An 18,359-nucleotide genomic window follows, 5' to 3' on the forward strand; every position below is an offset into this window, starting at 1 on the left:
GAAATATGAACCTTTTATTACTCTACTAACACTCACTCAGATAATTAACGACTGCTGAAATCAAATTGCCCTAAAATCAGGGAGCCTGGACTACATGACAGAGGAAGCTTAAGGGATATCCTCACATCAGAACAGGGAAATCAGGCTTTCATAAAATAGGTTAAAAACATTTGACTCTCCCTTAAGTTCATTTTAAGTAAGTTATTTAAGTCTTTAAGGCTTGTTATTTGTTATATTTCTCTTTAAAATTTATGTTACTAATAGTGATTACTGAAAAATAACTTTCATATATACTTTATGTAAAAGTTAAGCTTTTTAAAGAAAAATACATACTGAGTTTCGGTTTATGATAGCTTATGCGCAAGGAGAAGCTTGGCCCATTCACATTAATCTCTGAGAGGCAGAGCTCCCGGAATTGTAGGCACAATGCCTAAAAGAATAAAATTGGTGTCTAGAACGATGACTTTACCTATTTAACCTTAGATGGGGTGGGGGGTGGGGTGGTAAGTGACAGTACAGGATGGAAGGACAGAGAACATAAAACTCATACTCTAGATTTCTCACCTAAGATATTTGTAAAGAGAGTAGAGAGTGACATACTACCACAAATTTTAGTCTGTACCTAGGATATAATATCTGTACATAGAAAATGTGAGAACTCAACTTCTTACTATTGATTATTTTGGGGGGATTATGATCAAATTAATTAAGTGTAAAAGATAAAGTGAAATATCAAAAATCCATATCTTTTTATTTGTGAAATATAGTAGAGTGATAGATTGCTGTTTTCCTAGGAGATATAAATCCCTTTTTGTTTATTCTTTTAGTTACTAGAATAATTTAATTACTTTAAGTTAGTAAACTGAAGCAAGGTTTAACAAATTCTTGTTCTTTTTTCCTACAAATTCCAGTAAAAAAAGGTGCACTAAGAATTATGTTAAGAATAAAGTAAAAGAGTTTTAATATTAATTTTGTGTAATTTCTAAAAAGTTAAATGTGGTTTAAAAGTCATACCTACAGTGAGATGAACTATTATCAAAGGGTTTAAAAGTGTATAAAAGAAATTCAGTAAGGTTCATTATAAACCATAAATCAAACTCAGTAGGTCAGTAAGTCACCAAAAATATTAGCCCAATAATATTTTGTGATAATAACCCTTTCGATTTCATTGGGATCTCATCCACCTCCCAATACTTCCAGCTGAATTTCAGCTACTCTACAATAAGAACAATTGAAGAATTCTTATCAGAATAACAATTACAGAACAATGACTATTTTGGACAAGGACCTTCTTTGAGGTCAACACAGACTTTACCAGAAATCACTACTGTTTCCTTTAATACTGCCAAGGAATTTTCCTTTTTTTTTTTTTTAACTGGGTCAGTTTCCATTACCGAATGTTAAGACTGTATTTTCTACCATACATAATTCATTCTGTTGAAGTCTCATTCACAAAACAGACTGTAGTTAATAATATTTTCCATTCTCTTGGAAGAAAATTAAACAACACAATGAAATCAACCAGCTTACCATTTTCCTTCTTCATTTTCATATTGTTGAACAGTGTATCCAAACATGTCTTCTACTGGGCCACTGAAAGTCACCGCATTTTTCACATCAACATTGAATGATATGCAGAAGTCTAGAACAACTTTAAAAGGGAAACAAAGTCCAGTTACACAGAGTTAACTAGGATTCCACCATGTTTTGAATTATAGAAGACATGATTAAAAACTGTCCTCTTATTAAAAAGAGCAATGAGGCGCAAAAAATGAGAACTGCAAGAAAGGTCTATGATATTAACTGTATTACTGACTTTAAACCAATATCACAACTGAAGAATTCAAGTACTGACATTCAGACAAAATCCTATAGTGATTTAGTAGCTATACCATTCCCAAAGCTTGTGATTTCAGGATGTGTGAGAGAGAGCTGGCAGAAACTCATGCATATTTGTGCCTAACGGAGTTACAGATAGCTTTCCAGTAATGAGCCTTAAAGGGAATCATGGCCACTAATGAAATGTAAACAACTTCATTTTCTTGTTGTGACTATGCAAGTATCACCATTTAAATCTTCAGAAGAGGAAGCTTTCTCCTTGCTGCTTCTAAGGGAAAAGCAAGCTGATTGTCTCCACCCAGAAATGGCTTCCTAAACAGCCCTGAGATTTGCTCTGCTTCCCTCTCAATCAATGTGCTAGAATCTCCTTATAGTGTTGTTGGTGGTGATAAACACACAGGTTGCTATCGATGATATACCTAAGTCAGATAACATAGTTAAAGAGTTATGCAGTGCCTGGCGCATATTAAATAATCAATGAGGGTTAATTCTCTTCCATTTCCTTGTAGTTCAGGTAATGAAAACACTTTACAAGTGAGACTCTCTCCTAAAAGAGTTCTGGATGGTGCCAAATTCCATGTTTGGTACTAGCTTTTAAAGTATACTTGTGAAGTTACAAAGTATTCCCCTCCTAGATGTAATTAAGAATTCTTTCCAAAGAGCACTCCCTTATAAAACTACAAAACATCCTAAGGTACATTCAGAGGTGATTAAATTCACTGTCTTTTGTTAAAACCATGCTATAGCTGCACACATCCAGAAAAAATCTCTTTTCTTACTCATTATAAACTCTTCTATAAATATAGTCTAAATTCAGACTCAAATTCATTCTATACTCTAATTCATTATCTTCAAATTTTAAAATTATTCAGTGCTTCTTTTTTGTACAAGATTGTACCTAATTTACAGAAAAACTTGTCTTAAAAATATATTTATGTATACCTATTTATTAAAAAGGATACTTATGTATACCTATTTATAAATTTGTACTTGATCTTGCCAACTGGAAATAATCTTTTAACTACTAAACCATTCTCTTTCATTTTTTAAATATCTCTCATTGAAATAAAACTATTAAAAACTATCTTATTTACATTGTAATGATCTGTGTGTGGTTTTCTTCCCTTAGATTGGAAAATTCTTAAAAGCAAGACTCTCTTACTCATCTTTCTTATCCCTTCCTCCAATCTAGCACAGTTCCTTGTACACAGATGGGCAATAACATATTTGCAGAATGAACACATCGAAGGAGAAAGTGTACCAGCTGAAGACAGAGGTGAACTGGCAACTGCTTCATTTAGTTCAGAAAGACTTAATGGAGGTGGAAATTTTCAAGTTAGATTTTTAAAGGGAGGGAGAGAGGCAACTTGGCAGTGAGAAGAAAATATGTCCCAAGGATCTGGGAGGGTCTCTGCAAGTAATAAGAAACAAAATGGGACAAATATGGTTACAAAAGCATAGAGAGATTTGCCTGGCTGGCGTGGAAGATGAAGAAAAAGAATGGATGGGTAGCATAGGCCCATTTATGTACATTTCCTGCTCATACTTACAGTGTGATGAAGAACAGCTGGTTACCATCTTAAAGACAGTTTTAAACACAGTTCACTCTACTCTAGACTAAATAGTACATGTTTCTACCTTTCTCTCACTGGTTTATGTATTTATTTTTAAGTTTTTCAATAGATTTTTTAAAATTTTTTATATGTTTATTTATTTGAGAGACAGAGTGAGAGACAGAGCGCAAGTGGGGTAGGGATAGAGTAAGAGGGGGACAGAATCTGAAGTAGGCTCCAAGGCTCTGAGCTGTCAGTGCAGAGCCCGACACACAGCTTGAACTCATGAACCATGAGATCATGACCTGAGCCAAAGTTGGATGCTTAACCGACTGAGCCACCCAGGTGCCCCAAGATTATTTTTGATATGAGAGATACACAAAGTAGTATGTGTACAACAGGATTTCTCACCTCTAGTGTTATTGACATTTTGAGTCAGAAAATTCTTTGTTATGAAAGTCTATCCTGTGTATTGTAGCAGCATCTGTGGTCCTTGTCCACATGATGCCAGTAGAACTGCCTGAATGTGAAGATCGCAAGTATCTCCAGACACTGCCAAATTCCCCTGGGACCAAAATTGCGCAGGTGAAAATCGCTCTTCCATAGATAAGGACCAGAACACCACCAAGGATGTTGTTCAACAGGATGGAGAAACAACTGGCCTGCAGACCAGCAGCATCTGTATCACCCAGAGCTTGTGAAGGATCCAGAATCTCATCAGGTTCCACTCAGATTTCCTGGATCATTATCTCCATCCTCACAAGACCCCCAGGAAGTCCAATTCCTGTGAAGGTTTGAGAGGAACAGGTCTGTAATATGGTACTCCTCTTTAATAATGTTGATGCAGGTAACATAATTTACCTAACTTAAAAGTACTCACCATCCTTTAAACAAAAGGGGGAGGGGATTATCTTTAATCAGGATCAAGTTCAGCCCTCTTGAAATATTTTTCCAGCACCTTATCTTTACTATATGTTCTCCCAAAGGCCATTCATTATACTCCTCAACATAAGACCAAGAGCTTTTGGTTTCCTTTCTAGGCCTGTTTATTCCACATGTTGTGTGGAATGTCCGGGGGTGTGTGCTGCACTTTTTTTTTTTTTCATTTCCTGTCCTCAGAATTCTACAGGCAATTTGCCCAAACTGATTGTAAATCAGTCTCTTTCATGTTTGCTAAGGCACCACAGAGCCTGAAGCACAGGAGATGACATAAAAAAATAGTTTACATTTTGTTCTTTTGATTTAAAGGAGTACATAAATAGTGAAAGCTTCTTGTGACTTTGAGTTCGATGTTCATTTTGTTATACTAAGTTGTCTTGCAACTTTCTGTACCAGAGGTAAAGCAAAAATCATACTTATTCTCCATCTGAGCCAAAAAACAAAAAACAAAAACAAAACTGAGGTGGCTTTAGTGTCATATAGGATGAAAATGATGAGAAATAAAACATAGACAATAGTCAGATGTCAAAATGAAATTCTGGTTTCCATGCGGCAGCAAAAGGGATTTTTCCCTTAATAAGGACAACACTGTGTACTTACTATGTGTTGCTCTTCACATGCTCCTTCTCATATAATTTTCCTACAACCTTATAATTAACTAGTATTTCTATCACCACTGTATAAATGAAGAGTAGGAGGCTCAGGATAGTGGAGAAATTTGCCCACATTTCCTCAGGATTCCCAAACATTCACCTTAATTCGATATCTACATCTTATCACTAAAACTGAAAAGGGCTAGTAGAAGGTGATGCAGATCTGGGTCTGAAAGAGAGGCTACTATTAGTTCATGCAATTACATTCTCCTGAGGAGCAAAATTAGGGAAGAGGCTCTTCTAGAGTGGCCATGGCTAGGGAATTGGGGATAAGGAGAAAAATTGGAGTAAGGAGAGAAGTCATGGCCACAGAGCTCTAGAGAAAGCATCGTGAGGGACTTCAGTCAAAACATTCATGTTTAGGTAGAAAAGAAATAGAAAGTCTTGCTCTCTTTCAAATATGGGTTGTATGTATTACATATCTAGGGACTGTGAGAAGGTAGGAAGGTGAGGAGAAAGATGAGATTGTTAGTTTTGAACGGTATCTCTTGTAAAAAAAAAAAAAAAAAGATCATTTTGCACAATTTCTTTGCCCCAGGATGGAATTTGATGTGTAAGACAACTAAATGAGAGAAAGAGAAAAAAGAGGAGAAGAGAGGGAGAAGTAACCTACAATCATATGGTATTTTCTGCTTATAAACATTTTGCCACTTACAAACATTTTCATGTAAAAAAGGTGTTGAGCTGGACAACAAACGAAGAAGGTTAGGCAAAAGAGCAGTGATGATTCTCTTCTTGTGTGTTAGGAAACTGGCGCTTAGAGGCATTAAGTGTTTGGCCTAACATTAGGCTGTGTTAGTGGCAGAGACAGACTTCAACATTCTGAGGTCTTCGGAGGTCAAATCATAGACTTTCCATAACAACAGTGCTATTGAGGTGGTCAGATTAATAAAAATAAAAATAATAACCCTGGTCAAGAGAACTCTCAAATGGCTCATGAGAGCTCTTAATCATCTTGTAGCTTTGGAGTATATGAAGGTAAAGACTGGCAGGAAAAGCTGAATGAAGGAGGCAAAGTCTGAGCATCTCCCAAGGGCACTGACCCCTGGTCAAAGAAGACCTCCCTCCTCCACACATCCTCCGAGTTCTAAGAAAAGTCACTGCAGCCTTTTGATTCTTTGCTTCTTAATGAAGGTCTTTCACGGGGTAGTCCAGAAATTCTGATCTAGTAATATCCAGATTGAAGCATTTAATAGCTAATTTAATTTTGAATATTTAAAATTCTAAGCCCAAGGAAAAATCAAATGAATGGTGACTAGGGATAGATATTAAAATGCTATTGCTTTTTTTCAACAACTTCTTACACATTTATCCAATCTAGAAATAGGGGAAATCATGGTATTAACATTATAGTTATTGTTTTTAAAGATTGAAATATCATAACATTAAGATGGGAAATAGTAATAATTGTGTTATTATAGTTGATAGTTTTCAGAGCCAATTCTTTAATTGTATGGAAGGATACTGATCTTTAGAGATATATGAACCTAGGTTTAAACACAGCCCTTTTGCTTATACTTTGTATGTAATTATTCACATTTCTTCAACTGCTCCACAAATGTTCATCCAGACTTTGCCTCAGGTTGAATGCATGCTAGGTCCTAGAGGTAGGGTCATAAAAAGATGGTGTTTCTGCTTTCAAAATACAGTAAGTGATTTAACTTCTATCAGCCTCAGCTTATGATATTTAAAATAAGCTTACACATGCTTTATAGGGATTGGTTGCTGTGAGATATACAACTTATGCATGTAACAACAGAGAATGCTCAATAAATGAGTTAACTGTGTTTACAAAAGTAGAATCCAAAGAATCAGTTTACCATCTGGCAGCTAAATTTTCTTTTGGAAGAGGATTCCCCACCCCCATCCTGATGATCATTTGTACCTTGAAAAATGATACATATGTGTTATATCAGTGGGACAGGACAGTGGGTTCATTGACTCATTTCCATAGAAAATTTCCTGTTTCTAAACTGGCTACAATGACATGCGTAAAGAAAATCTAAGATGAGGGCATCAAGCCTTCCAGGTGAAAGAGCTGGCTGAGGAGGAAGAGTGCGGTGATTCTTGTATTTCCAGTCAGATCTCTTGGATTCTCATCTCAGACCCTCAAGAGGTGGTAAATATTTATGATACCACCCAGGTTCTGAGCCAATATCAAGTCAAGGTTTCTCTGACTTCAATGCCAATCTACTCTTCTCTAACCTACTTCAAAGATTACAGGTGCATTCCAAGGACAGGATAAGCCTGAAGTGACTCTTCCAGTAGACTCATGCCACACTAATAGAGTCACAGTCTTTAGCCCCCTGAGAATCAGATAACATACCTAGCCAGTGCAACCTCTGTGTATAGAGCTTCAGAGCCCCCATACCCCCCAAACTCCAATGTTGGTACAACCTGGGTGCCTCTTATATCTCTTGCTGTGCCACAGGCTCTTTTTGAAGAGTTCATCAACCCCTGCTCAAGTGGATATAAACTCCGAAAGTTATATATGCTCACTGTGACTACTGATGTGATACATTAGGTATTTTGTATCACTTCAAATTTACTTTTCTTTCTCCCTAAATTCAAATAAAATATAATCACTCTGAGACACTCCAGGGGGTGGGAGGAAAAACATTCTAATGATAAGCAAGTGGAAGTTGAAAGCCCTTTTCCTCACTTGTAATGTATAATGAAACATCTTTATAATATCCATGCTATAAATCTGAAATTTTAATTAGTAAATACTCTTGGTGGCTAAGTGAGTTGGATTCAATTTTGGTGTACATGATTACCTTAAAAGATGAAGTGTGATTTATAATGTAACTGGGTCTGTCCTAAAATATTATAGTACAACATAATTCTAGTTGATGTGAAATCTGAGATGATTATTTTTACAGCGCTGCAATCTTGAGAAGGGCAAGACAAAGAACTCCAATGGGGAAGACACAGGAAATAAAAACAGAATGAAACCAACAAAATTAGAGCCTTGATATAGAATCAACACAAGTGTTTGGAAATGGCATCATAATCTCAAATACAGGAAACTATATTTTCTGGAAGAAATATCATATCTAACTCACTGTCTCTAAACAATGGAAACTTCCCTATACAGTTATGTAAGAGGAAAGTCTGGCTCAATCAATCCCACCATTCAGGGCTCTTTCATCAGAATGAAGTAATAGGTAAGCAAGATATCTACTGGTGTCAGCAAGTCCAGAAAAGCCAATCCAAATAAACACCTCTATGTTCAAGCATTTTCCAAGTTTCACCCTGGGGGGCTGCTTTTTAACTTCAGTTTGCTGTAGTGAGTGAATTGTTTTGACTTTAGTGCTAATGTCCTGTGGGCCTCCAGTTAATACAAATGGTATTTGAGCTTCAAAGTGAGTGTGTGTTTATGTGTGTATCTATATATGGCTGTTGGGAAGGAGACAAGGAGGGCTAATTCTTGGCACATAGTAGGTGTTTAATACAAGTTTGTTAAATGAAACAGGATGGAATAAACAGAGAAATGAAGATTTCTCATATAAAGGTCATTCTGGCTGTAAGAACTTATACCCTTTTGTAAGTGCTGCCCAGAATATTAAAACTCCAATGGAGTGTTTACCAAACATCCTTTGTTAAAAATCCCCCTTTTAAATTTTTCTGCATAAGTTTATTCTTGCACAGTGTTTATTTTCCTTTGTAGTATCTACAGACATCTGCTCTTTTCCCATATCCTCCCACCACAAATAATTGCCTGCTCTGCCAGCTCCACTCAGACTGTCCCTTCTCCTTAAATTCTTAAACAGTCTTAGTTTCCCAACACCCCCACCCTATCAGCATCATCTTCTGGCTCCGGGTTTTACAGGATAAAAAAGCTGCGGGACCTCAGGGGTTCCTGGACCTCACTGTGGGAAACAAGGCTCGTGTGTTTGTGCAAGCAACGTGAGCACAGAACTCTGGTCTCCAGCTGCCCTGGCATCCTGGGAGCTGAACTCATGAATTTCTGTGGCTGCACAGCATGGAGCGCTGCATGGGGAAAGGCGAACTACATTTCAGAGCAAGCAGGGTTGTATCCTATTCAAGTATATTATCAGAAATGGGAGATACAAAGTCTTTGGAGGTATAGAAGTATGAATGGAAGTTGTTCTTTTGTTAATGAAAACTTTTAAGTGGATTTTATCCACTTACATATCATTTCTTCTCAGTGAGACAGTGAGTTAGGTTGTTTTTGTTAGGATGTACAACAGATACTTTTGAGGCCAGGAAAGCAAAGAGGTAGTATGCACCATAAAATAAATAGTTTTCAATTTACCTAGTGATTTTAACTGGCAATTTCCAAATCCTGGCAGTAACAGGTTCCATTATTGATTCTCCTATAGATTCAATAGGACAATTTTTCTGGATGGTTTAGGTGTTGGCTTTTGAAATCCATACACGTGTCTAAGTATGAAAGATGTGGTTACTACTTTAGTTATTTTTATTACTTCACTGGGACAGTGAATTCTAGTTTGTTTGTTAGTGTGTGTATTTAATAGCTCCAATGGCAGTTAGGAAGTTCAAAATAATTCATACCACTGTGTATACTACCTCTTTGCTCTCCTGATCTATGAAACTACTTCTTGCACACACTAGCAAAAATAACTTTAGGACTGGCAATGTGTTAATGGCTCATATATATCACAGAGAAGAAATCTTATGTAAGATAATAAAATTCATTGAAAAAATCTGTAAATAAAAGTACAACTTTTTTTTTTTAATGTTTTATTTATTTCTAGGAGAGAGAGAGAGAGCGTGAGCAGGGGAGGGTCAGAGAGAGAGGGAGTCACAGACTGAAACAGGCTCCAGGCTCTGAGCTGGCAGTCAGCACAGAGCCCGATGCGGGGCTCGAACCCACGAACCGCGAGATCATGACCCAAGCGAAAGTCGGACGCTTAACCGACTAAGCCACCCAGGCGCCCCAAAAGTACAACTTTTTATTCAGGTTTTTCTCCTTAAGCATCGATGGACGCAATGCATATGGTATCTGGGTAAGATGGGACTCTGAGATTGAACCAATAGCGTCTCAAAATGTGAAAAAGGATTAACCAGTTACCTAATGTATAAATGATATAAAAAAAACCAAAAGGCATTCTCACTTAATTGTACAACTTGTAGTTTAGAAATAAAATAGTTTAAGTGAAAACATACTGCACGTGTAACAATAAAATAAAATAGAAATGAGTGGAAAAATTCCAGTATGTGAAAAAAATCAGTTAAATTAAATTGTGATTATTTAGATTGGAAAATAATTAGTGGCATTTTGAATGACTATAATTGACTATCTTGACTTTTTCAAAGAGGGAGCATACCTGGACTTAACTTTTATGCAAGTTTCGAGAACACAGTCAACACATAAAATAAAGTCTACGTATATTTTATTTTGCCATCCACCATAAAGGGGTATTAGATTTAACTTACTTTAACCTTTTATTTTTTTGTTTGCCATATTTCTCAGAAGCAGGAGGCAAAGTATACAGATTTATAACATTTCTATTTTGATGGAATAAAGTTATCTAAATACTTTCTGGTTTAACACACAGGTGATCAATCATTGCCATTAATAAATTAAGGGCTTCATGAAGATAAGTAACAAAATAAAATACTATGCATACTCCAACAGCATACCCCAACCAAAAACAAAGTCCATTAAAAAAAAAAATGGTCATCCTAGAGTTGCCCTGTAGTTTTAATTGGCAATTTCAAATTGCAGACACTAAGAGATGTATTATTGATTCTCAAAAACTATGTAGGGTCAATTTTCTAGATGTCCCTAATAATACACTATCACTTAAACAAAAAATGATTCTTTATACTTTTTCTCTCCATTCTTAGCTAATTATCATAGCTAGTTTTCAATTTATCATTCATTACCAAACATTTTCTTCATTCAAAAGCCTTTTGGGGGCACCTGGATGGCTCAGTCGGTTAAGCGTCCGACTCTGGCTCAGTTCATGATCTCACAGTTTGTAGGTTGGAGCCCCACGTCGGGCTCTGTGCTGACAGCTACCTCAGAGCCTGGAGCCTGCTTCAGAGTCTGTGTCTCCCTCTCTCTCTGACCCTCCCCTGCTCACACTGCCTCTCCTTCTCTCAGAAATAAATAAAACATACAAAAAATTTAAAAAAAAAAAAGCTTTTTGGTACCTGTGCTCAATTTAAAACTTGTTCAGTTTATCAAGAGAAAATAATGGAGGCCAAATGCATATTTACTTGTTATTTGCCTGAAAAAAATGGAAAACAAATCACAAAGTATTTTAAAGGGCACTGGGGTTTGTTTATAAGAAATGAAGAAAAATCTCAGTAGCCTGGAATGTTGAACTATTTCAGAAGGCAAGGGTCAATAGAATGTGTGTTTTCTCTTCAGAGGGAAGAGATAACTTAATGACGCTTTCTTTTCTGTTTTGAGATAGCTCTAAATTTTGTTTTCTTAGTTATAATTATTGTTGCTAAGACCATGATGGTCCTTCAGCACTAAGAACATTAGTTGAGCAGTAATGTCCTTGAATCCAAACTCTATTCCTATCTATCAGCAGCATCTTTTTACATTCTTTCCGTTATCTGGTAATTGAAGTAAATACAGATGTTACAATCAAAATTTCAAGAACTGGTGGTCAATATTTTCCTTAAATGGAAGTATGTTGGTACTTAGAATCACAATTCTGGCGACTAAGTACTTGTTACATACAAGGATCTTGAAATTCAGGTAAAGGTTACCTCTGGGCTGGGGGCAAGAGAAAGAAAAGAATAGGATCCAAAAGGCAATTAAATTGTGGTTTTAACTTTATATATTTTTAGAAGAAAATGCTTACTTTCCATTCCTGATGTTTTCTTCTATGTGGAAGACCTGTAACCTTCTTGTCTGTATCTATATGTCCCACCCTCTTTTCACACTTACATAATTGGTGAGTTTGGAAAGAGAAGCTGTATGGGTAGCTCAGTCTTACTCATTTTCTCTTAGAAGTGAAACTGCCTACAGAAAAACAAAAACTAAAACTAAACAATGCTTTGTTCTATTTGTCAGGCTCTGAGCTGGTGGTGGAGGGTAAGCCAGCTTTGTCTAAGGGTTAATAACAGGAATTTCATTCATCAGCTATGCTCCACTCCAATTCTTTGTCATTTCCCAGTTAGTTCTAACCTCAAGTGAGGATGGAATTTGCTCATTTTGGGGCTCTAAAAAATCCCAATAGTGTTTTATTTCTTATGAAGAATAAACAATTATGGGACAGTGTTAGATTTTGCAAATCTGGGTAGTGGATGCATTTGTGTTTGTTGTTATTCCTTTAATTTTAAAATATTTTAAAGTATTTTATGATAAAAGAACATAATTTTTTCTGTATAATTATTGTTATAAGTTTGAAAATGTGTTGTCATGATATAGCTTTTCTAATTCTTTTTTATTTTATTGATTTTTAAAATTTCATATCTTCTAACAAAGAAATTAGAACAAACAGAATGCTATTCTCATTTCTAGGAGCTGCAAGGAGACACAAAATAAAATAACTTGAATGGATAGTGTTAATTATCTTTATCATTTCCTATTTTCTACAATCCCTTCACTATCAATGATACTGAGAGGGGTGGAGGTCAGCAGAAGATATAAGAAGGCATGATTAGGATAAGGGGGAGATATGATAATTTCAGAGGCAGGCAAGTTGAACAAGAGTCTGATGGAGATCTTGCCAAAGATGATTTGCTATGGCAGCTGCCTCTCACATTCACACTCTGCTGAACATCATTGAGGGTTGACCTCAAGGGCAAAAAAAAAAAAAAAAAATCAAAGATTTTAGAAATGAGATTAATACTGGGGTACTTGCATGGCCCAGGTGGTTAAATCTCCAACTGTTGATTTAAGCTCAGGTCATGATCTCACAGTTAGTGAGACTGAGCTGTCATTGTGGAGCCTGCTTGAAATTCTCTCTCTCTCTCTCTCTCTCTCTGCCCCTCCTCCACTCATCCAGGGGCATCTGGGTGACTCAGTCAGTTAAGCATCAAACTCTTGATTTTGCTCAGGTCATAGTCTCTTGGTTCGTGAGATCAAGGCCCCCATCAGGCTCTGTGCTGGTGGTGCATTGCCTATTTGAGATTCTCTCTCTCCTTCTCTCTCTCTACCTCTCCCCAGCTTGTACTCTCTCTCAAATAAGTAAATAAACTTTAAAAAAAGAAATGAGATTAATACTTTAATTAGCCAAAGTTCACAATTTGTTTAACAAACACAGTGGCCTGAAAAGGAATTGACTGCTAGAATTTTCTATTTCCTTTCCAGTACTTGTCCACAGTCTAGTTTCTCTGACTGTGATATTTATATGGATATTTTTGTCTTCAGAGAGCTACAGACAATTCAAATCATGGAACTGAGAGTGATATTAAGAAAGAAACACATGTGCTGCTCCAGGAACTCATAATTCCTTATTCAGGGAGAAGTTTAACTAAGAAGTATGGAAGTAAGTCAGGTAACACTTACTGGCCATCTTTATTTCTTTAAACACTAGGCACTCAGGGAAGACATAAAAGAAACAAGTCATCACTCAGTTTAGAACTGTCCAGTATGCCAGAGGTGAATGGAACATTACTTCTGAGAATATAAACACATAAAGATGGAAAGAAAAATGGCCAAGGAGTCGTACACTCAGTAAGTTTACACAGGATAGAGCAGGACTGTGGCAGATGAATGAGAATGTGTATTTGACAATTTTCCTCAAGTACTACAATTTTAGAAAGCTTGCCGACTTTATCATTTCTCTTGAAACTCTCTAATCTTAAATTATTATTTGGATCTTTAAAGGGACAGGGTTTAGTACAACAGAATCAATAGCAACAACAAAGACCATACCCACTGTCATCAATGGAACCTAATGCTACATTTCCATCTAATGTCCCTGCCTCCTGGCCACAGTTGATTAACTCAACAGGGGTCAGTCTGAGTACTCAACTCTCTGATATCAGCTCGGTACCTTTTTTAGGCTCTTGTCCTGGTGGAGAAGATTATGGAACTGGACACTCAGGAACAGATATGGACTTGATTCTTGCCGGGAAGCTAGTTTATAGTGTGAGATAGCAAAATCCAGATGAAGGAAAGAGAGAGTTCTAAAATATAGAATATAGAAGGGAACGGAGAGGGTGTCTAGTTTCCCTTCAGCTTCATTGTTCTGCTATGGCTGGGAGAAAAATGGGTAAGAGGAATGAGGCATGGTAGCTAAGAAAAACAGATGGCTATTATAGCCTGACTCAATGTTTCCTTCTTACTTTTCCCCTGAAAAGTCATTAAAAACTTTAAAAAGACAGAATAAGAGAAAAAAGTGACTGGGCCTGCTCTATATATACATTACAAGCATGTTAATACATGTCCATATGTGACAACATTCTGAATGTGTTACATTCATTTGGCACACACTAATAAATGCCATCAGGTGCAAGGTAGTGTGGAAGAGCTATGAGTGATTAAAAGGTGAAATAAACATTAGCCTTGCCTTCAAAGAGCTTTATAGTTACTTGTGAGACGTAAGGCATAATCAAATAATTAATCTTATGAGGTTTAAAAAGAAAAAAAGAATTCCAAGGGCCATAAGTCGTTGCTGTAATTGTGACTCCTGTAATTTGGATTCCAATTTTATAAATTCCAACAATCCTAGTTTTATTTTTTCTTTCCTATTTAAACATTGAAAAGGTCTGTGCTATCTACAAGAGAATAGGGGATAGATATCTTGGGACTTAATTTGGGTAATCCTTTATGTACCATGAAAAAGTGTGACACTTTTTTTAGTTGATTAGGCAGGTGATTAAATATGCAAAATTTCCCAGGAGGACTCTACATTTCATGTTAGAAAATGTTTTCAGTACTCTAGGCCTGTGTTCGAAGCATCACCAAAAGGTAAAAATAAAGTCAGATGAAAACATGACACAGAACTCACACTAACTTTCATTGCCCAGTCGGACTTAAAATTGAAACCTTCCATTAAGCAACATAAGAATAATTCATTTAAATACAGGCAAAAGGGCAGGGTGGTAGTGATGTCACTACAGAATAATTGCAGCTTTGTGTCAGGCTGATCTTATTAGGAGGGCAGAGCTGAATGAGGCACCAGCTTACCCCTCCCCAGACTGACACCCTGCCTGGCGCCTACAGTGAAAAACTACTAGGGTGAGTGATCCTGTTGTATGTCAGTTATTTCCCAGCCAAACCCTGAAGCATATTTTTCCTTCATGTCTTGAGTGTAACTACTATTCCATATGATGATGAAAGATCAGTAATATAATTTGTGTGGACACTTTATAAAATACTTGGCCTTTTACTACTTTAAAAATATAAAAGGAACTTTGTAAAAAATTTCAGAAGTTGGGCTTCCTTAATTTTTAACTTTTTCTCAAGTAATGATTTTCTAGATGAACTCCAATCAACTTAAAAATGACTGTTAAATTATTTTTTTAAATGGCCATCAAAGAAAGCACAGAAAAAATTTGTTTTTTTTAAAATATATTCTCCCTAGTGAATAATTAGGACTTATTCAAAGCATTCATACAATGGAGCATATAAAAGCTTCCATAATTTACTTTTGAAGACATGTTTTATATAGTGGAGACAATTTGAGAAGGTGATGAATCAAAGTTTTGTTATCTATTTCTTAACAGATAGTACAATCCACGAAGAGAGAGAGAGAGAAAGAGAAAGATTGCAGAATAGCACTAGGGTCCCGAAAATAGGCTTCTAAGAAGCTTTTAGTCTTCTGAATAAAGCTATTGTTTGAATTCTTAAATTTGTATATTCTCATACTAAAACAACTTTTCACAAAAGTACTACAACTTATCAGCCCTTTTCATACTTATGAACTCAAATAACTTTTAATATATTGGGTCTAATGTCATTCTTAAGAAGAAAGGATTACTTCATTTACATATTTACTTAACTGATGCATGAAATGAGACCAGATGCCAGGGCTAAGTGTTAGGTATAATATGCCTTTTATACCCTGAATCCTCAACCAATTGCAAACCATACCAAAGTTGAGAATCACAATGGTCCAAAGCCACAAATCTCAACAAGAGCAATGATTTAATTATTGGTAATTGACAAAGGCAAAACAAACAAAAAAAAAACCCCAAAAGATTATCATGTGTAACAGTGTGCATATACACAGAAAAATATGTTTTTGGATATTTTAATAGAGTCCTGAATTTGGAAATACCAAAAAAAGTGCTTTAGTATCTTAAAAGGTATTCTCTCTCTATGTGAATATGATACTGTTCACATTAGCTTCCTCTCAAAAAAAGAAAACAAAACCATACAAATGTCTTTCAAAAACTTTATTTGAAAAATTCTTTTCATGATCATAATTAGTGAAGACATTGTTTGAAGACTGATCAAGAATTTCTCCCTCACAGGGTGGCAAGTTTGTATGATTTTCTTTCTGTCCCTAACCTATAGAACTTTTGTCACAAAAACTCAGATTACTCCATTTAAAAATTATTTACCATTTATTTTCTTAAAAACTTAAAACAAATTAAAGCATGACACTGCTTCATGCACACTTCATACATGAATTGTGTGCCCTCAAAAATATGTCCAAAGTCCCAACCCCTGTTTTCTGTGAATGTGATCTTATTTGCAAGGAGGATCTTTGCATATGTAATGAAGTTAAGGATTTTGAGATCATCTTGTATTTAGGTTGGGTCTAAAATTCAATGATTGTTATCCTCAAAAAAGAATGAAAAGGGAGATTTCAGACACCTAGACCTGAAAACATAGAGGAGAAGACCATGTGAAGACATTTAGAGACTAAAGAAATGTGTCTATAAACCGTGAAATGCCAAGAAAATACAGGAGGTACCAGAAACTAGAAAAGTCAAGTCAAGAGTCTTCCCTACAGCCTTCAGCAGGGGTATAGCTTGATTTTGGACCATGAGAGAATACATTTCTGTTTTTCTTTTAATTCTTTTTTACAGTTACTTATTTTTGAGAGACAGAGAGAGACAGAGCACAAGTGGGGGAGAAGCAGAGAGAGAGGGAGACACAGAATCCAAAGCAGCTCAGCACAGCTCAGCACAGAGCCCAAGAAGGGGCTCGAACTCACAAACTGTGAGATCATGACCTGAGCTGAAGTCGCATGCTTAACTAACTGAGCCACCCAGGCACCCCTCAATTTCTGGGTTTTTGTTTTACTTTTTTTTCTTTTTAGTTTTACCGACAAAGGATTGACACACAACTTGGTACAAGTTTAAGCTGTATGGCATAATGATTTGACTTACATATGTCATGAAATGAGTACAAGTTTAGTTAACATTCATCATATATATCATATTATATATATTATATAAAGAGAGAGAAAAGAAAAAAATGTTTTCATTGTGATGGAAACTTAACAGGATTTGATTTACTCTCTTAACAACTGTCATATATACCATACAGCAGTGTTACCTACACCCATCACGTTGTGTATTAGCTCCCCAGTACTTATTTAACTTATGACTAGACCTTTGTACCTTTTGACCATTTTCATCAAATTCTTTCTCTCCCCCCTACTTGCTACCTCTGATCTCTTTTTCTCTGAGTTAGGTTTTGTTTGGTTTTGTTGTTTTAATATTCCACATACAAGAAAGATATTGTCATACAGTGTTAGTCTTCCTCTGTCTGACTTACTTCAATTATTATAATGCCTTCAGGGTCTATCTATATTGTCACAAATGGCAGAATTTTGGGGCCACTTGGGTGGCTCAGTCGGTTAAGCGTCTGACTTTGGTTCAGGTCATAATCTCCTAGATCCTGCAGCCTGCTTTCGATTCTATGTCTCTCTGTCTCTCCAAAATAAATGAACATTAAAAATATTTTAAAAAGTAGTAGAATTTTCTTTTTTTTTAGCTTATATTTCAGTGTGTGTGTGTGTGTGTGTGTGTGTGTGTGTGTCTATCACATCTTCTTGGTCCATTCCTCCATATGGATGCTTAGGTTATTTCCACATTTTAGCTATCATAGATAATGCTGCTATGATCACGGAGGCACAGATTATCTCTGACATATTGTTTTCATTTTCTCTGGATCCGCAGATGTAGAATTGCTGGATCATATGGTAGTTCTATAGTTTTTAGTTTCTTGAGGAGCCTCCATACTATTTTCCTTACTGACTCTACCAGTTTACATTCCCACCAACAGCACAAATGTTCCCTTTTTTCCACAGCCTTAGCAGCATTAATTATCTCATGTTTTTGAAGGTGGCCAAAATTTACGTTTTTTTTTTAAGCCACCATATTTGTGATAATTTGTGACCCAAGGAAACAAATACATTCAGAAAAGGTCACACATCCTGATTTTTCACAAATGTACATAAGGCACAAAGTAGCACACCCATGTAACTGCCATCCAAATCCAGAAAAGGAATATTTC

General features: G+C 36.1%; 1 protein-coding gene across 1 annotated transcript in view; it reads right to left on the reverse strand.

The window, feature by feature from the left end:
- Nucleotides 1-18,359, reverse strand: part of ITGA1 (integrin subunit alpha 1) — a 161,037-nt gene that overhangs the window by 103,839 nt on the left and 38,839 nt on the right. The window contains exon 2 of the mRNA XM_039256206.1: nt 1,531-1,651. Coding sequence (XP_039112137.1) covers nt 1,531-1,651 — 121 coding nt within the window. The remainder of the gene's footprint in view (nt 1-1,530; nt 1,652-18,359) is intronic.

This window comes from Hyaena hyaena, unplaced genomic scaffold (assembly GCF_003009895.1).
Source record: "Hyaena hyaena isolate Hyena2069 unplaced genomic scaffold, ASM300989v1 scaffold_564, whole genome shotgun sequence".
Classification (NCBI taxonomy): Eukaryota; Metazoa; Chordata; class Mammalia; order Carnivora; family Hyaenidae; genus Hyaena; species Hyaena hyaena.